At 45.7% G+C, this 20,114-nt stretch overlaps 1 protein-coding gene across 3 annotated transcripts in view; it reads right to left on the bottom strand.

Moving 5' to 3' along the window:
* The window catches only part of BTBD11 (BTB domain containing 11), a 351,128-nt gene that overhangs the window by 45,070 nt on the left and 285,944 nt on the right, over window positions 1-20,114 (bottom strand). For all 3 annotated transcript variants that reach the window (XM_030821312.1, XM_030821313.1, XM_030821314.1), the window contains 2 exons: window positions 4,216-4,381; window positions 1,705-1,794 (listed from right to left, as the gene is read on the bottom strand). In XM_030821312.1, the coding sequence (XP_030677172.1) occupies window positions 1,705-1,794; window positions 4,216-4,381 (256 nt within the window). The remainder of the gene's footprint in view (window positions 1-1,704; window positions 1,795-4,215; window positions 4,382-20,114) is intronic.

The raw sequence follows: 20,114 nt of genomic DNA, 5'->3' as shown, positions 1-20,114 counted from the left end.
GGGAGCTACAGGATGTCAGAGAGCATGAGATGCCACTACCATGCCATCCACACTTTGAAGAGAGATTCTCAGTGGTGGTAAACCCCAGGCAAGGGATGGTCTGCTTTCAGCTTTCAAGCCAGGGAAGTCCATCACTCGTCTGATGGAGGAATTTCACCATCTGATCACAGCTGGCCCCACCCTGTTCTCATTTCACTCTTCTGCTGGCTTCCTGGTTGACAAGGACCCTCTTGTACTACCGAAATATGGGCACAAAGCTTTCCCAGGACACATCATGAATGAACAATCTGAGATTGGTCTTTCAGGATGGGGGCCTAAAAACCCTCCAGGCCAAGAGAGAAGAGACAGGGCAGCTGAAGGCTAGGGTCTTGCAAGATCAGCACCCACATGGAGCTTTTCTCCCAATCACTCCTGGGGTCATGTAACCTCAATGCCTGCTTCACTCAGAGCAGTTTGGTTCACTAAGCATCCACCGGAGGAAGGCCTGAGCTGAGATCCGTGGGATGGGCTAGAGAGGACCGGAGAATGCCCCAGAACTCAATGCTGAGGACCCCTTGCGTGGGTCTGCATGGTGCTTAAGGATTCACAGCAGGAGGGAAAATCCCCACAGATTCCAAAGTTATAGGATCCAAAATGATTCTGGATCCAAAACTATGTCTATTGTCTGCTTTCCTCAGATAAATATAAAACTCACATTAAAAAAACACACACACAGTACTGAGACTGCACGGGCATCTAATTTTGAACTGAAAAGGTTTCCCAGGGTTGCTGAGTTATGATTTCAGCTCGTCAATCTCTTTGCTGTCTGATACTGCCAATATCCTGCCGCCAGGGAGAGCGGGTCTTCAGGCAGCATAGAACATGGTAAAAAAGTGACATTTCACCTATGACGAGGTTGGGGTGTGGGTGGAGGGACCAATATGAACTGAGTTCCAAACCTACTCTCTATATCCCTTCTGACAACTATATGAGATGGGTGCGATTATTTTCCCATTCTGCAGATTGGGAGAGAAAAAAGGTTAAGGCACTTGCCCAAGCACAAAAGCAAATCACCATGGCAGCGGTGGTATCAGAACTTGAACCCAAATCTGTCAGATTCTAAGGCCAGTGTTGCAAGGGGGAGGGGAGGGTTTCTGGGGGGACATGCTTTCCACCAGACCCCATTGTCTCAGGGAAGTTCTGAGATTAGCTTTAAGATCTGTCAACTCAGCCAACAAGGTGAGTCAAAGAGGGTTTGGAGGGGGAGCGTGGAGGATCTGCGGGAGGAAGACTTCACTTCAGTTTAGGGATTGAGTCAGTGCCTCCTTTGCTGTGTGTTAAGTGGAAAGAGAGGGCTGATGGCTCAGGAGTGCTCCTTCTGCCCCATCCTAGAAGAAATTGATCAGCCGTGGGAATCAGGAACTCTGGAAATCAGGACTGCCGAGCTAAGGAAAAGCCAGTGCTCCTTGCAGCTATGTTGGTTGTTTTAAAACATAACATACATGCAGGCAGCTCCTTGGGGTTTGGTTGGGCTGGGGCCTCAGGATGGACAAAATCTGTCAGGTGGTCTCACCAGGGCCACGGCAACTAAAAGGACACAGGAAAGAGCTATCTGTTGCACTGTGCACCCTCAGCGGCAGCTCTTGGGAGAAAAAGCCCCCCTTTCTTGCTTGCCTTCCCCTGGGACTGCTGGCCGAGGGGCCCTGCCGGCCTCTGCACCCTCACCTCCACATTCAGGTCAGCTCCGGCATCCAGCAGCATCTGAACCATCGCCTCGTCCCCACGGACGCAGGCATACATCAGGGGAGTCATGCCCTGCGGTGAGTTAAAAACCAGAGAACGGAGAACGTTTACAAGGTGGCTGTGGTCAGTCGACAATAACAAATGGAAAATCTTACTTGCATTTCGGAGGCCGTGCTTGTGCTCTGGCATGACAAAAATAAACATGCAGCCCTGTGACTCGTAAGGTCACAACCCTCCACATGTGGAAACCAAAATAGAGGCGACGAAGGAGCCTCCACGGCCTTTTCAGCATTTATCTTTCCTTGCCTTGGAGGATTTTCGTTCGTCTGTCTGTCTTAGGATGCAACAGACCTAAGGGTGTTTGCTAAACACTTAAAGCTCTTAGGAACTTTCTAGATTGATTCTGCAATATCAGCCCTAAGCTATCTCATTGGTAAACACTGCTTATCTGACATTTTCTCTTTCACAATATAACAGTGTCATCTTTGCTCTATAAAAGCTGCTGGTCAGCATCAAGGAAATTGAACGCCTCTGAGCATGTGGCCTTGCCCATCACTGACATCTGGTTTGACATGGTCATTTGCAAGCAAAAGGCAAGCAAATGAGGAATGGCCTTCAGGAATACCAGATTCACCAATGACTCTTACTTCTATAAACGAAGCATCGCAACCAACAGAAGGAAAGGATGGATTTTCAATAAACAGTGTCACAAAGTCAGTTATTTGGGAAAACATCCAAATTAGAGGCTTTTCTCACACCACACATCAAAATCATTTCTAGTTTGATTAGAGATGTACGGGAAAAGTTAAAACCATAAAAGATATTTAACTGGTTTGTGAATCTATTTCTAGGCATAAAAGGAATGGAAGAAATCACAAATGAAAATCATTACAGCATTGAGGACATATAATTGAAAACATTATAAGCAAAATCAGAAGGTAAACAATGAATTGAGGCATATTTATCACATTATAACAAAGGATTATGTGTCTAATACGTAAACAGTGCTCCTGAATAAAGAAGAAAAACAGTAAAGCTCTAATGAAAAACAGGCAAAAGATAAGCAGAAGAGTTAATAGTGAACACACATATAGCTGGAGGGTGTGTAAAACGAAACAAAAGTTCTGGGAAAGTAATTTAAGATTGAGAACCTTAAGAAAAGCTGGTGCGTTTGAGCCACTATTTGCATTTTAAAAATTTCCCTAATGAAATAATCACAGATTTGAACAAAGACTCATGTAAATATGTTTAGCCTAGCATTATTAATAAAAGTAATTTGAAACAACCTAAATTCCAACAATTGAGGCCTGGTCAATGAATAAATAATAATGACCATTTTGTATAGCCATCAGAAGTGATTTTAAAAAAAGACACTGGGCCCAGTGGCTCCTGCCTGTAAACCCAGCATTTTGGGAGGCCAAGGTGGGAGGATTCCTTGAGGCCAAGAGTTTGAGACCAGCCTGGGCAGTGTAGCGAGACCGTGTCTCTATAAAACATATAAAAATAAGCCGAATGTGGTGGTGCACACCCGTAGTCCCAGCTCCTCAGGAGGCTGAGGCAGGAGGATCTCTTGAGCCTAAGAGTTCAAGGCCAGCCTGGACAACATAATGGGATCTCATCTCTTAAAAAAAAAAAAGAATATTGAACAATATTGCAAAGTAACTTTAATATAAAATATTGAAAAAGGCAAGGTGTAATAAATCACTGGGGTTTTAAAAAGAATACAAATATACATGTATGTCTGTGTTTGTGTGTGTGTATATTAGAGCTCCTTGGTGTTGCTCAATAAAACTATTATAGCTGTAATTAAATAAATAGTCCCTGTCAGTCCCTCTCTGGAACTCACTGCATGAGCTGCCATGTGAGAAGCAGCCCCATCTGTCCCTTGTGACTTTCCATGTGAGACTTGCATTTATAACTGCTGTTTGTTTTCTCTGTCCATGACGGTTCACCACACAAGGTATCTCCCTGACTGCTGGGCCCACATGTCTCTCACTGTATGTCAGTTTCAGGAGTTAGGGGGGATAGCTGCCTATCTCTGAGGCGCCTCCTAGGGTCCCCAGAATGACTTTTGTGTATCTTAAACATACCCTAAATGTTTGATGAAATCTGTCTGGGCTTGTCCTGTGCAGGAACAGACAGACAAGCAGAGAACTAATTTTAACCACGATGGAAGAAGGACTTGAAGGACAGATACTAAATATAAATGATGGTTACATGGTGATGGCATTATTTCCTTTCTGGAATGGGCCTATTTTTCCTCTCTTTTCCATTTCAGCTGCAATGATCATGTGCTACTTCTATAAAGATGAACCACAGCATTTTTATAAGATATTTTAAAAGCTGAAGAAAAACACAAGCAAGCAAGCAATCTAAGCCGTCAGCAGGGGGAGCCTCTGCCCAGCGCCTGCGGTGGGGATTCACCAGCTGTCTTGCCAGGGGTGATGCACATGGAGGATGTGCGGAGCCTGTTCAGACCCTCGGACCCTGTACCTGTTCGCTCATGGTGTTGATCCCATCGGGCCCCAGCAGAGACACCGCCTGCTTCACCAGGTCTGTTCGTCCACAGTTCAGCATCCGGAAACCCAGGTCCTGCTTAAACTTGGCTTCGATGGCCACCGCATCCAGCTTTCGAGATGCACAAAAGCAGTCGTCCGCCCTAAGGAAGGGAAGAGACATCATGCGGGTACAGCGGCTTCCCAGAGGGGTACAGGGGCAAACTCTGCAGGAAGCACCCTGGGACATTGCATTTGCTTTTCATGTAAATTGCCTGTTCATAGGCTCCAATTAAAATGATTGCCTCCGGATGTCTCTTGATCCTTTGTCCTTTATGACTGCTGTGAATCTGTCTAGTCTCCTGTGTGCTCCCATAGCATACTGAGCTAAGTCACATAACGACTAATACGTACTGAATATTTACTATGGACTAGGCACTCTCACTAAGCTCTTTGCTTGAATTAATTCATTGAATCCCCACATAACCCAAGAGGTAAATCTTATGACCCCTCTTTTACCCATGGGGAAACAGACAGATAAGGGCCCTGCCCAAGGCTACACAGTGTGAAAGCAGTGGAGCTAGGATTTGAACCCAGGTGGTCTGTGCGGAGAGCTGGCCTGTTTATCTACTGTCCCCCTGTCCTGCAATCACAGGACTTAACTATTTGCCTGTTTATTTGTCGGACTGCCCGCTCTAGGCTGGGGACTTCTGAGAGCAAGGGCCTTGTCTGTTGAGCCTCTCCATCCCAGGGCCCGAGAGGGCAAAGCACACAGAGGTTAATGGGAGCTGAATGAACACAGACTGGGTGGATTCTCTGCATTCAAAACAGTCGCAGTCGCAGGACAGAGAACCGGCAAGATCAAACAGGAATATAAATGGCAAGGTGCATGGGAATTTGTCACCCAGCCAGCCTAGGGCATTGAGAAAGAGGTTAGGGAAGGGTGGGGAGGAGAATCAATGGAATCAAGAAGGTGCTACAAATTCTGCTTGTAAAGGATGTTACTTCCTTCTCACAATGAACTGATCAATCAATTAATTAAATCAAATCACTAAGCACTTATTGAATACCTCTTGTGCTAAGCTCTGTTCTAGGTGCTGAAAACACAAAGGTAAACATGTCACCATCCCTGCCCTTGGGGCCCCACTGCCTGGAAAGGGAGAGGACACAGCCATGGGTTGTTATAATTCAATGTGGCAAATGCAAGGATTGAGGGGTCAGAGGCACGCACTGTTACAGAATACACGCGCTGCAGGAGTGCAAGGAAGCGGCCAGAGACTAGGAGATCCAGAAAGGCTTCCTGGAGGAGATGATCATTGGGCTATCTGTGTCTTTATTTTATTTTATTATTTTTGAGGCAGGGTCTTGCTCTGTCGCCCAGGCTAGAATGCAGTGGTGCAATCATAGCTCACTGCAGCCTCAGACTCCTGGGCTCAAGTGATCTTCCTGCCTTACTTACCCCAGTATCTGAGACTACAGGGATGCACCACCACCCACACCCAGCTCATCAAAAAAATTTTTTGTAAAGACAGGGTCTTGTTATGTTGCCCAGGCTGCTCTCGAACTCCTGGCCTCAAGCAATTCTCCCACCTTGGCCTTTCAAAGTGCTGGAATTACAAGCATGAGCAACTGCACCTGGCTTGTGTCTTAACTCAGAAGATAGGAGAAGAGAGAGCAGAAAAGCTTTGAGCAGGGCCAGTATGAGCAAAAGTATGGTGTTGAGACATGCAGGCTGTGTGAGGGTAACCATGGAGGTTTCAATGTTTCTGGGGCATAAACTTCTAGGCAGAAGATGGGGTAAGCAGGGCCTAGAGGACCTGTGACGTAGTCCTTAAGTCTTCAGACTTTATCCTTAAAAGCTGTGAGGGGAGTGATATGGTTGGATGGCCAACCCTAGGAGAGGATGGAGGGTGGGCCTGAGGCAACCCTGGAGGCCAGGAGACGTGCTAGAGCCAACTGAACTAGCTGAGTGGACAGAAACCACTGCCAAAGTGTGAAGTGATGAGGGGCTGAGTTGAGACGGTGGCTACTGGGATGGAGCAGAGGGCGTGGACTCTGACTTCTCCATGTGTGCCTGCCGGCTTCTCAGATATGCACCACCCTTGCCCAGAGGCAGGTGTGTCAGCTGGAGTCAGAGCTGTCCCAGACCCCTCACACTCCCCCTGCTTGCTGACTCAGGGGGTGGGAACTAAGGGGAAGAGCCGACTGTTCGAGATTCCTGGCTCTGTTCCTGCCTCTAATGAACCCACTTTGTGGTGGAAGTAAGGGCGAAGTTTGTGAGGAACGAGAGGGGGCCATTGTCCCAGGTTTATGGCACCGAGACTCCTGAGCACCTGAGGAGTGAACGACCACAAGAGCCCCAAGAAGTGAATGCGATGTGTGTGCCCCTGGCCTGTCCCTGGGTTCCTGACACATCACTCATCTCTGCGGAGGAGCCTTGGTCTGAAAACTATTCCGGAATGGGAATCCAGGGGTAGGAGATGCTTTGGCTCCAGATGCTAGACATGAAGCGTTTGCTTCTGGCCACCAGGGGGAGCTGCTGGGACGCAGACGGACTCCAAGGAGCGGAGCCAGAAGCCTGGTGTTGCGATGGCGCGGGGGGCGGCGGGGGGTCTGATCTGCACACCTGTCTCAGGACCTAAATGTCAGGCCAGGCCTCCAAGGGCCTATTTGTAGGAGAGCCCTGGGAGGGACAATGAAAGGTACTTAGGGGCCCAGAGTTGATCAGAATCTGGACTCCAGGATTAAGGCCTTTTCATGGCTGGTGGGAAAGTCAAGAACACCCCAACGCTGTTGGAAGGCTCCCCGGGGAAGACAGAGGGCTACCCCGGCGGTGGTGGAGGGCTGGCTGGAGGACCGGGGCCTGGCTTCAGTCTGCGGCATCAGCATCCGAGACCTGAGCTTCTAGGGGACAGAACGTGGCTGAGCCATAGAACTTCTTGGCCCAGCTCATGGGGGCCTTGAACGTGGCTCTCCTACAGCTAGGGTTACCAGATTGAGCAAATAAAAATACTTGAGAAATATTTCATGGGACACAGTTATACTAAAAACATTATCCATTGTTTATCTGAAACTGAAATTTAACCGGGTGTCTTGACTTTTATCCGGGAGAGGGCAGAGACTAGGGGCCCAGAAAGAACACAAGGAGAAACCATGGATCCTTCCAGAATGTAAACACAGCATCTATCTCCAGGGGAAGGGGGGGGGGACCCTTGCTGCAGCTGCGGGCTTCATCCAAGGGACCAACGATCCCTAAACAATGGGTAAGGAAGGAGCTTCAGGCAAAATGAACGTGACAGAGGGAGGCGGGCCAGAGTAAGAGAGCAAGGTCCCAGAGCACACATCACAGAGGCTTCCGGGAGACGTGCGCACAGGTCTGGGTGTGTCGTGCTGAAAAGTCTGGACCCTCGACTGGGGTTGTGTGTGTGCAAATCTCAGGGAGGTATCAGATTTGACTCACTATAGAGAAAACCTTTCTTCTCACAGACCACTATCCAATTCTGGAAGAGGCTTCTTTGTGAAAGCAAGAGCTCCCTCCTTGGGAGCAAAGATGCTGTAAATTATTGTCACAGAAATACACCCATTGGAGTTTCTTCTTTTTTGTCTAAGTTCCTTCTGATATCCTTCATGCTTGATGGATTCAATCAAATATGCATTTTTGCATGAAAAATATGCATTCTTCATTCCATGACTGGATAAACATTACTGGGCACCTACGGTGTATCTGGGCCCCACACTACGGGGCTACAAAGGTGGGAGACACAGACCCTGTGTTCACAGAGCTCACAGACTCGTAAATGAATAATTCCAAGAACATCAGGAGAAGTGTTTACCAGCTATCGAGGTACTTGATTTTAATTAGAAAGAGACAAATGGCAAGAAAATTACCGTAGCTGATGATAATTGTTATTACAGGAAGCTGACATTTACTGAATTCTCACTATTGAAATGTAAGCTCTTTCTATGTATGAACTCAAACCATCACAACAAGTCCTGATGTAGGTAGGAGCTGCTGGAAGCCCCACTCCACAGATGAGGAAACTTTAAGAAAACTGTCCAAGTCACAGAGCTAGTAAGTGGTGAGCCAGGTTTTGACCTGACCCCCCATCCTGCCCTCTTCAGTGGGACCTGACCCTCTCCCTCCACCATGCCTATGACTCCACACATATAGCTGCCTACTTGAGCTCAGCTATGGATGGCTCTCAGACCCTCAAATTTAGCAGGTCCCAAATGGAACTTTTCATTAACATGCCTATCCCCTCCCTCCAAACTTGTCCATCAGTCATCCCATCTCAGTAAACAGCGCCACTGTCCACCCAGGTACTAAGGCCGGAACCTTTTCTTATGCCCTTATCCATTCCATCAGCTGTTGGTTGTGCCAATGAAATCCCAAATCCATCCACTTCTCTCCACCTCTGCTGCCCCACCTGGGTCTCAAAGACCAGCATCTATCTCTGAGATATCCAGTTACTGCCACAGCCTCCTAGCTGGTCTTCCTGCTTTCATTCTCCCCATCCAAACCAGTCTCTTACACAAGGTCAGAGTGAGCTTAAAACATAAATAGAACCATGTTATGCCCCTGCTTAAAACCTTCCACTGCCTTCCAGTATACTGGGGATAAAGTCCAGCTCTCCAGGAGGGGCCTGCTGAACTCTACAGGCTCTGGGCCCTACCCGCCTCCCAGCTTCTCTCCCTCCTTCACTCTGCAACAGCAACTCTCCTCTTTCTTCTGACCCTTCAACAGGCCGTGGCTTTCCTGCCTAGAGGACTCAGCTCCTGTGGTTCCCTCTCCCTGGAAGGTCCTTCCCCTGGCTCTCTGCGGAACATCTCTGATACGTCCATCCAAGCCAGGGCTCTCCAGGCCAATTTTGTTTGTCTCCTTGTTAGCATTTTTCACAGTTTGTGACTATTTCATTTACTTAAAAAATGTTTGTTTTTTCCAGTAGCATGCCAGCCTCCGAGGGGCAGGACCACATCTATCTTGTTGTCTATTGTATACCCATCAGTGCCTGACACACGCTGTGCCAATGGACAGGTGAGACATGCATGATCTACCATTCATTCTTTTAAAAAAATCAATTACATTTTAACTAACCATTAAGCATGGTGTGTATTTATGGTGCACCACATGAATACACTGTGGTATGGCTAAATCAAGCTAATTACCATATGCATTACTTACCTCACATACTCATTTATTTATGGTGAGATCGTGTGGTGTTTTTCTTTCTGTGCCTGGATTATTTCACATAACACAATGTCCTCCAGGTCTACCAACTTTGTCACAAATGACAGGATTTCCTTCTTTTTTTTTAGGACTGAATAGTAATTCCACTTTGCATATATACAACATTTTCTTTATCCATTCATCTGTTGATAGGCAGGTTGATTCCATATTTTGGCAATTGTGAACAGTGCTGCAATAAACATAGGAGTGTGGATATCTCTCTGATATACTGATTTCATTTCCTTTGGATATATCCCAGTGGTGGGATTCCTGGATCTTATAGTAGTTCTATTTTAATTTTTTGAGGAACTTCCATACTGTTTTCCATAATGGCTGTAATAATTTACATTCCCACCAGCAGTGTACAAGGGTTCCTTTTCTTGACACCCTTGCCAACACTTTTATATTTCATCTTTTTGATAACAGCCATTCTAACAGGTGTCAAGTGATATCTCATTGTAGTTTTAATTTGCATTCCCTGATGATTAGCAATACTGAGCATTTTTTCATATACCTGTTGGCCATTTATATATCTTCTTTCGAGAAATGACATGTTTAGGACCTTGGCTCATTATTTTTTTTCTCTCTGTTGTCCAGGCTGGAGTGCAGCGGTGCGATCTCAGCTCACTGCAGCCTCTGCCTCCCGGGTTCAAGAGACTATCATGCCTCAGCCTCCTGAGTAGCTGGGATTACAGGCACACATCAGAATGCCCAGCTAATTTTTGTATTTTTAGTAGAGACAGAGTTTCTCTGTGTTGGCCAGGCTGATCTCGAACTCGAGCTCAAGTGATCTGCCTGCTTTGGCCTCCCAAAGTGCTAGGATTACAGGCATGAGTCACCGCGCCTGGCTTTCACTCATTTTTTTTTTTTTTTTTTTTTGGGATGGAGTCTTGCTCTGTCACCCAGGCTGGAGTGCAGTGGCGCAATCTCGGCTCACTGCAAGCTCTGCCTCCCGGGTTCACGCCATTCTCCTGCCTCAGCCTTTCTGAGTAGCTGGGACTACAGGCGCCCGCCACCACACCCAGCTAATTTTTTTGTATTTTTAGTAGAGACGGGGTTTCACCGTGGTCTCAGTCTCCTGACCTCGTGATCTGCCCACCTTGGCCTCCCAAAGTGCTGGGATTACAAGCGTGAGCCACCGCGCCTGGCCTCATTTTTTTTTTTTTTTGAGATGGAGTCTCACTGTCACCCAGGCTGGAGTGCAGTGGTGTGATCTCGGCTCACTGTAAGCTCTGCCTCCCGGGTTCACGCCATTCTCCTGCCTCAGCCTCCCAAGTAGCTGGGACTACAGGTGCCTGCCACCACACCTGGCTAATTCTTTGTATTTTTAGTAGAGATGGGGTTTCACCATGTTAGCCAGGATGGTCTCGATCTCCTGACCTCATGATCCACCTGCCTCGGCCTCCCAAAGTGCTGGGATTACAGGCGTGAGCCACCACGCCCGGCCCTCACTCATTTTTTAATCAGATAATTTCCTTGCTATTGAGTTGCTTGAGGTCCTGATATATTTTGGATATTAACCCCATATCAGATGTATGATTTGCAAGTATTTTCTCCCATTCCATAAGTTGTCTCTTCACCCTGTTGATTGTTTCCTTTGCTGTGCAGAAGCTGTTTAATTTGATGCAATTCCATTTGTCTACTTTTGCTTTTGTTGCCTGTATTTTTGGAGTCATCACCAGAAAAATCATTGCCCATGCCAATGTTATGGAAATTTCCACCTGTGTTTTCTAGTGGTTTTATAGTTTCAGGTCTTACATTTTGAGCTGATTTGTGTATATGGATGACATAAGGGTCTAATTATTTCATTCTTCTGCATATGGATATCCAGTTTCCCCAAAGCCTTTTACTGAAGAGAGTGTCCTTTGCCATTGTATGGTCTTCATTCTTGAAAGCAGGCCCCAGAAAGCATCTGTTTATCAATAATCTCTTGGTCATCCAAAATAAATAATAAATAATGGTTCTGGTTACTGAATTTTACCAGCTAAGTCAGGCAAGTGGACTAGAGCAGGTAAGAAACATTTTCCTAAAAATCTATGACAACTGTGGCTTTCTGTTCAACCCAATTTGTCAGAAATGTTTAACTCTGCAAAAAACGTTCCTGTAGCATATCTGTAAATGTGGCTGAGAGCCCCATACAGTCTTTCCAGAAAGTTCCTGAAGGATCTCCACCACTGTAAACCAACATGTCCTTCCGTGGCCTGGACAAATAAGTGTGTCCTCTTGAATGCCTGACTTATTTATGCAGAAATCTATTCAGCTGGTCACCTGAGGCATCACTAGAAGGCAACCAGCTTTATGGTTTTTCCCTTCAAGTGGCTTTCAATGATGCAGTAAAAAATCTGATCAATTTAAGTGAGAGGGCAGCTACCGAGGTGGTCAATTTCTCTGATTCTCAAGTGCCCCAGCCCCAAGAGATAGGCTCAATATCTTCCACCACTTCAGGGACATGACTTTAGAAGGATGTTTTCCAGGAAGCCTGCAGGCCTGAGGACAGCAAGCGATGGCGTTGCTTTCTCTCTCTTGGGAAGGAGGCGGCACCGAGGCGGGGAGTTACTGTATTCTGCGGATCTCTGGATGCTTTGTGAGTGCCAAATGCAAGCTGGTGAGGCCCTGGACATCTTTATGCATTTATTTTGCTTTAAAGCTAGCACAGAAATTACGAGCGTAAACTCTGGTATCTCAAATCCCAAGTCTGCTACTTGGCAGTTGTGTGATCTTGGGGCCAGTTACGTAACCACTTTGTTGCTCAGTTTTCTCATCTGTACAATGAACTTAGTAATACCTTCTTTACAGGATTTTGGATATGAATTAAATGAGATAATTTGTGTATAGTGCTTAGCAGAGTACTGCGCTCAGCATACAGCTCTCATTAAGTGTCAGAGATCTCCTACGATAATCATTAAATAAATTACAAAGCAAAGTGCAGACTTTGGAAAGAATATACTGTATTTGGAAGAAGCAAATACAGAGACACAGAGACTACAGTCCAAGTGTTTTCTAAGGTCTCAAATTAGATATCATATCTGACAAATACCACCAGAATCACAGTAGACCTTACCCAGTGGGGAAAGCCTGGCCCCCGGGAAGGCTGCCATTCCTGTCCAGCGTGGTTTTGCGAGTGATAGCAGAGGGTGGGGAGGGAGTCAGTGTTAGATGAACGAAGTTTCTGGAATAGTTCAGAGCCCCTTAGGGTGCCGTGGGCCTACCCTACCAGGCTCGTGGCCCTCCTTTTTCTCTCCAATTCCAAGGACCAATCCTGACCTCACTGTTGCTAGAAGGTAACCGGCAGCTCCCAGATTCCCTGAGAGTTTTACTCCCATGTAACTCTGTTAAGCCCACCCCCAAGGATCCGGGCTCAGAGGCCAGGCTGCCATGGTTCATCCCTTGCCTGTGCCCTCGCTCACCAGGCAACCTGGCACAGCTTTAATTTCATTTTGTTTTCTCATATGTAAAACGGGAACACTAATCTTACTTAACATGCTTTATTAGCAAATACTTACACAGCACTTACTATTTACCAGGCATATTGTAAGCTTTTTACAAATACAAACTTGCTTAATCCTCATAATAACCCTACGATGAAGGCATTATTATTTTAAATTTATTTCACAGATAAGGAAAATGCGGCACAGAGGGGTTAATCAACTTGCTCATTGTCACACAGCTGAGTAGGAGTCAGGATTTGAACCCAGCAGTCTGGCTCCATAGTCCATCCTGCTGATCACTCTGCATGGCCCAGTTCTTAGTGATGTGCTGCCAAACACTGGGCTGCTGTGGCTTGGAAGCACAGGCTTCCAAAGGGATTCCTCATACTATGACTCCGGGATCCTGTACTGCAAAAGGTCCGAGCAGCCCCAATAACCATGATCACTCATAGAAACACCACCCTTTATTATGTGCTTATTGTGTTTCACACATGGTGCTAAATAGCCAATTTTCACCACTTCAATGGATCCTCTCTTGGGAGGAGATCATCATCATTATTCATATTCTACCAGCAACGAAACTGAGGCGAAGTTCTGAGTGTCTGAATCCAAAGTCTTTGCCCTCACAGAGGCAGGAGAGGCTGGTGCCTAAGTCCAAAATTCACATCCCAGTACTTACTTGCTAAGGGATCTTGGGCAGGTGAAAAAAACTCTCTAAGCCTCAGTTTCCCCCTCTGCAAAACAGGGATGATGATAATAGTCTTCACTGTCTACATCTGCAATGAGGTTTAAAAGAGATAATTCTTTTGAACCACTTAGCACGGCGTGTGATGATAATAATTGCCCAATACATGGAATGCGTAATTCATTGCTATGATTTTATAATTGCAGGTCCTCTCTCCAGGGATTTAATCAGGCCATCTGGACACCCCCCCACCACCATCCTTCAGCCACACAATCCTCCAATCCCAGGGCAGGTCTTTCCTTGCTGCTAAGGCCTTTTCCAATTGTTCTAGAGCCTGGTCCCTCTGATCCCAGCCCTCCCTGTGGCCTGTCACTTGCAGGGCCTCGTGAGAGCTCTGCCGTGGTGCCGGTGGCTTCTCACTTCCCTGTGCATGTGTTTCCGTTCTCATTCATCTGGGTCTCACCAGCAGGTTGGCAATCTGCGACAGCGCAAGTTCCAAGGCTCCTCTCCAAGGCAGCAGCCATCTGCCTGGGGAGCTGTGTGAGAGGAAAAGTCACTTTTCCTTGCTCACACGGAAGATTCCTGAAGCCTACCATTGGAAGGTGCAGGCTGAGGTGTTTGGCTGTTGTGGGGATAAATATGAGAGGATGCAGCCCCATTCTGCTGCTTGGGCCCCTGGGAATTGTGGTTTGGGTTACACTACGGCTCCATCCAGCAGTCAGATTAGTTGTCTTGGAAGACAGCAAAGATAATAACCAAAGGCACAGTAAACATTTACAAACAGCTTTCCTAACACACCATAGTTAATATCATAATGATGACTGGCATTTATAGACAGCTTTTCGTTTCTTAAGTATTTCACATATAATAGCTCAGTTAAATCTTCAAAATAATCTCATAAACTGTGGACTGTTACGCTCATTTTACGGAAGAAAAATTGCGGCATCGAGGTTGCATATCGGTTGCTCAAGGTCGCACAGCTTGTAGGTGATGGAGCTGGCACTCAACCCAGGCATCCTCACTCCTCAGTTCACACCTGTATCTTGCTTAAACCCTCAGGAACCCCAAAAGGTAAGCTTTCATGTCCCCATTTTACAGATGAGGAAACAAAGACTCAGAGAAGTTACATATCTGGCCCTAAAGTCACTCAGTTCCTTAGACTTCAATTTCAACCCAGATCTGTCTCCTTCCAAAGTCCAGGCTCAAGTAAGACCTGTGTTTGTGGGTGAATGCCCATACTCCATCCCAGCCCATTCCGCAGAATTCAACATTACTGAATATCTACTCTGTGCCACACACTGGGGATCCAGAGAGGCCAATAGGATGTGATTTCTGCACTGGAGAACCTCAGAGTCTCAGGGAAATACCATCAGTCATTCATTCATACAGACTTTTTTTTGGCTTTTATTATTATTTTTAATTGGCACATAGTAATTCACACATGCATATTTATTGGGCTCCAGTATTGGCCGGGCGCTGGATTAGGTGCTGTGATACAACAGCAAATGGGTCAGAGAGGGGCCCCAGCCTCACAAGACTGTCGTGGAAAAGGAAGTTAAGTGAGCTGTTTGGCTACGCAGGTAACAACACAATTGAAAATGAAGGTACTTAGCGGGGAGAAATGAAAGTACAACACTAACTCGAAATAGTAATTAAGGACCAAGTTGCCAGCCTTTCATATTCCTCTGTGGGCATAACAGAGATGGATGGTATCCAGTAGACAATAATGCTGATTTCACTTTTCTGGATACTCAGGACGTCACTGAAGGGCGGCAGGGAACTGCTGGAGTTGAAATGCATGAGGACACAGCACATGTCCTTGCTGTGTTACCTTCAGCAAACTATCCCATCTGTGGCTATGCTTCCACTTTTTCATCCATTAAATGGGGAGAACAGTATATATGTGTTAAGATTTTGGTGAGGATGAAGTGAGATCATACACATGAATCTGTTTTTTTTAGGCTGGGGCACTGTTTATGGACATGCACTGAGAAAAGTGGGATGTGTAATACTCATATAGGCTAGGAACATCTAGATGACCTGGACCTAGGCAGCCATCTGAAATGCAGGAGAAACACTCCAGGCAGTCAACACCCCAACACCTGTTCAGGATCTCTGGGGAATTTCATGGTGGCCTTGAAACAACACCTAAACCAAGGATGGCAGACAGGGTTCAACTTGCGCATCAACTCTGATTCACTGCTATGGTTGACTGGAGGATGGTGTCAAGGGGGATTCTGAGGCCATGTCCAGACTTATCCAGGAAGGAGGAACACCCAGACCCTTGAGAACAGTTCTGAAAACAATGGGTAATGCAGGAGCAGAGACAGGATAAGGGCCCAGATGAATGTGGTTGTATCATGGCTGTATCACCCATTAGCTGTGTGACTTTGGACAAATCACATTTCTTCTAACAACTTTAGTTTCCTTGTCTGTAAAATGGGGATGTTAGGCTAGTCAAGCTCTTGGGTACCTCCCAGCATGGACTTGCCCTGAGTTTATTACATGTCTTCTGGTACTCATGAACCATTCTTTACTGTGTAATAGCTTTTCTCCCTTACTCTATCCCAACATATTAGCTTCTCTGTTTTTGCTCTTATTTCATGCGAACATTTATTCCTGTGGCCAAGAAGATCACCTGGGAAAGAAATGTGTGGCAATGAGTTTTAACCATCCCCACCATTGTTCTCCACTTCTTCCTCATAGTAATATAGAATCACCTGTGTCACTGAATTTTGGCTGGGTACAGGGCCACTTAGCTAGGGAATATATTTTCCAGACTCTGTGGCTGGTTACAGCCATTTGTTGGTGATTAAGTTCTCACCAACAAAACATGAGTAGAAGTGTCATGGGTAACATTTGTGTCCAGTGGTGAGCTGAAGCCAGATCTTGCTGGCTTGTGAAAGCCAACTGTGTGCATCTTCCCCATCCTGTGTTCAGTGACATCTCATTGCTAACTTGAAATCAGCCATACTGGGGGTATTTACACCATGGAAACTGGCAAACACTGCAAACCACAGCTCTCACCACCCTCCTGGGACAGATGATTGTTAAACATTTACCAGCATGACACAATGTCATTTGCTTAAAAGGAAGCTCCTAGCTCTGACTTTCCCTTTGTCCCTTTCCCCAGCTGATAAGCAGACTTGCCAGTGTCCTAGCTTTGACTATGCAGGTGAGCCTAATGCTCTAGGGCAGACTTCTTAAAAGGCAACACAGTCAATAATTTAGGCTTGTAGGCCACATGGTCTCTGTTGTAATTACTCAATTCTGCTGTTAGAGCTTGCAAACAGTAAACAAATAGGTGTGGCTGTGTTCCAATAAAACTTTATTTAAAAAACAGAAGGCTGACCCAGGGGCCATAATTTGCTGACTCCTGCTTTCAAGGAATTGCAAAGAAACAAGATGAAAGGAACTTGGGTCCTCTAAAGATCTTGTGGAGAAGTCACCCCACCAGCCTGCAATGGCTGATATATTACATGACAGAGAAATATCATCTCTCTTAGTCAAGCCACCGTACTCTGGAATCACTCTGTTATGGCAGCTGGCCATCTATCTAATACATGAACTCAGAAAATACCTGCCTGCTATGGTTTGGATGTCCCCACCAAAACTAATTGAAATTTAATTGCTATTGTGGTAGTGTTTTGAGGTGGGACCTTTGGAAGGTGATTGGGTGATGAGAGCTCTGCCCTCAAGAATGGGTTAATGCTATTATCATGGGAGTGGGCTAGTTATTGCAAAGGTGAGGTCAGCTGCCATTCTCTCTCTATCGTGCATGCTCACTTGCCCTTCCACCATAGGATGACTCACCAGATGCTGGTGCCACACTCTTGGACTTTCCAGACTCTAGAACTGTAAGCCAAATAAAGCTCTTTTCTTTATAAATACCCATTCTGTGGTATTCTGTTATAGCAACAGAAAATGGACTAAGACAATGTCCATTATGGCCACTCTCTTAATAGGTCAGAATGGAAACATGTCCTTCCTGGAATGTACAGGGCCAGATCTGGCTGCTTTCTCCAATGTCCTAATTTCTGGAGCTCAAGATAAGAATGTTAGAATCTATGGACTCAGAATATCTAGGAGAGTAGAGGTTTTATTTATGAGAGTCTGGTGATGCATTTATGGCCCACAGGGCATTAAAAAAGCACAACAATGTGCCATTGAGTTTGTCTGTGGTTACACTCCAAGCTGTTTGGTAGGGGTCTAAGGGATGCACCAGGGTTGCAGGTGTCTGTTGTGTCCAGCTCTAGTTTCTCAGTTTACTGGGCACCTGAATAAAGTCAGCCTGAGATGGGACAAGAGCAAGATTTGCTGTTTTCTGCTTTTATTTAAAAGCAACCCAGCGATTCTCAGAGCCACGAGGAAAGCCACATTCTGTTCTTATTGTGAGGCAAGGAGGTGTGACTGGAAGAGAACTTAAGGAAAGGGGAAGGAAGGTGGAGGGGTGAGGAGAGTAGGGAGGGGAGGAGGGAGAGGCTCTTGGCCTGGATGCAGAGGGGAAAACTCTAGGGCTTGTGGCCAATGCACTCCCAAGACTCATGCTGTGTGCCAATACGGTGTTTGAAGACTATTTTTTTTGTTGTTGTTTTTTGAGATGGAGTCTTGCTCTGTCGCCCAGGCTAGGGTGTGGTAGCGCGATCTGAGCTCGCTGAAACCTCCACCTACCAAGTTCAAGCAATTCTCCTGCCTCAGCCTCCCGATTACAGCTGGGATTACAGTCATCCACCACCACGCCTGGCTAATTTTTGTATTTTTAGTAGAAACGAGGTTTCACCATGTTGGCCAGGCTGGTCTTGAACTCCTGACCTCAAGTGATCCACCCGCCTCGACCTCCCAAAGTGCTGGGATTACAGGTGTGAGCCACTGCACCTGGCCAAATTTGAAAACTTTTATGTGTGGCATACACTTGCTCAGTTCTCCCTGTTGCCCCACAGCCAACTGGATCCACCCGTGTGTTTCCTGCCTGCCCTAGTGGCATTTGCAATTGGATTCTTGACTGGAATAGGGTGCAATGTGATATGTTCTAGTATTACAGATGAATATTAAGGAACTAATATTTTAAGAAATCTTCATTAATTCATTCTTGTCACCTGTTAAATGTCAAACAGTGTGCTAGGCATTCTTGAGTGCTTCCATACCTAATATTTTATGATTCTCAAATAATAATTATAGCAAACACATAGCATTTATTATGTGCCAGGAACTATTCTAATTATATATACACACATAATATTTATAAATATATAAGTGAATATATGTATATATATACATATGCTTATATATAAATATTACCTATTTATATGTGAATATAAATATGTGAAATAATATATGTGAATGCACATATATTTTATGTATATAAATATATGTGCATACATATATACTCATTCACATACATGATCTTATCTAATCCTTACTTTAATCCTACAAAATTAATCTTAATTTTTCAGAAGAGAAAATGACAGCACAGAGAGGCTAAGAAACTTGCCCAAGGTCACCCAGCTAGTCAGTGGTAGAACTGAGATTTAAAACCAGGCAGGCTATTGCTGGAGCCTACTCTTCCCGCCCAACTCCACTGCCCCTCTGTGCTATCAAAAGCCTTCCACATTCTCTTAGATTCTCTTCCAGTGCTGCGGTCTGGTCAACAAACTACTAGATGCCAGGTACTGGGTAGGGTGCCAAAGAAATATATATTCCTAATCATAGGCTTCAAGTTTAAGGCTCTCTTGCCGTTGCTTCTCTGGGAAGTTCCCCACCTCTCAAGCATTTCTTTTCCCCCCATTGCAGCCAACAAGGCCTGCTTCCCACTCTGAATACACATTTCCCTACTGCTTTCTTGCCTGTGTAAATGGGGTGCTCCTCGGGTCAAATCTGCTCCCTTGTGGCTTGCTTTCCTTCAAATCATATTCTAGAAACAGATCCCACATAACAGCTTCTGACTTGCAGGGTCCCAGAATGTCAGTGCCAAAAGAGATTGCACAGCCCAACGCCTTACTTTCTTAAGATCGGGAAACTGGGAGCACCAGAAGGGCTGACTAATTTGTCTGAGTCACAGTCATATTAAGGAACAAAATCCATCTTTTTTCCAAAGTCATTCAGCAAGTCTCTCTATAAACACATTTAGGTTGGCATAGGTCAGTGATTCTCAACCAGGGGCGATTTTTGTCACCCAGGGGACATTTGGAGACATTTTTGGCTATCACACAAAAGAGGTGCTGCTGGTATCTAGTAGGTAGAGGTGAGGGTGCTGTTAAACATCCTGCAATACACAGAGCCCCCCACCAACAATGAATTATCCAGTCCCAAATGTCGTAGTGCTGAGGTTGAAAGACCCTGGTGTAGGGTAATACAAATTTTTTGCATCATCTTTTATATATCAAGCAGTTCCCATTACAGGATTTTGTAAGCGTGACAATCAAATGGTGCCTTCAGAAATGAGTCGTGAAATGGCAAATGAGAGGACTATATGTCTGACTCGGATACTGGCCCCCCTCCTCAACACACTTTCCCAAGAATGCCGTAGTCAAACTCCCTTTCATAGGCTTCCAGTCTCC

The sequence above is a fragment of the Nomascus leucogenys genome, chromosome 10 (genome assembly GCF_006542625.1).
Source record: "Nomascus leucogenys isolate Asia chromosome 10, Asia_NLE_v1, whole genome shotgun sequence".
Taxonomy (NCBI): Eukaryota; Metazoa; Chordata; class Mammalia; order Primates; family Hylobatidae; genus Nomascus; species Nomascus leucogenys.
Note: the sequence above shows the minus strand (reverse complement) of the source record. Positions and strands in the feature narration are given on the sequence as shown.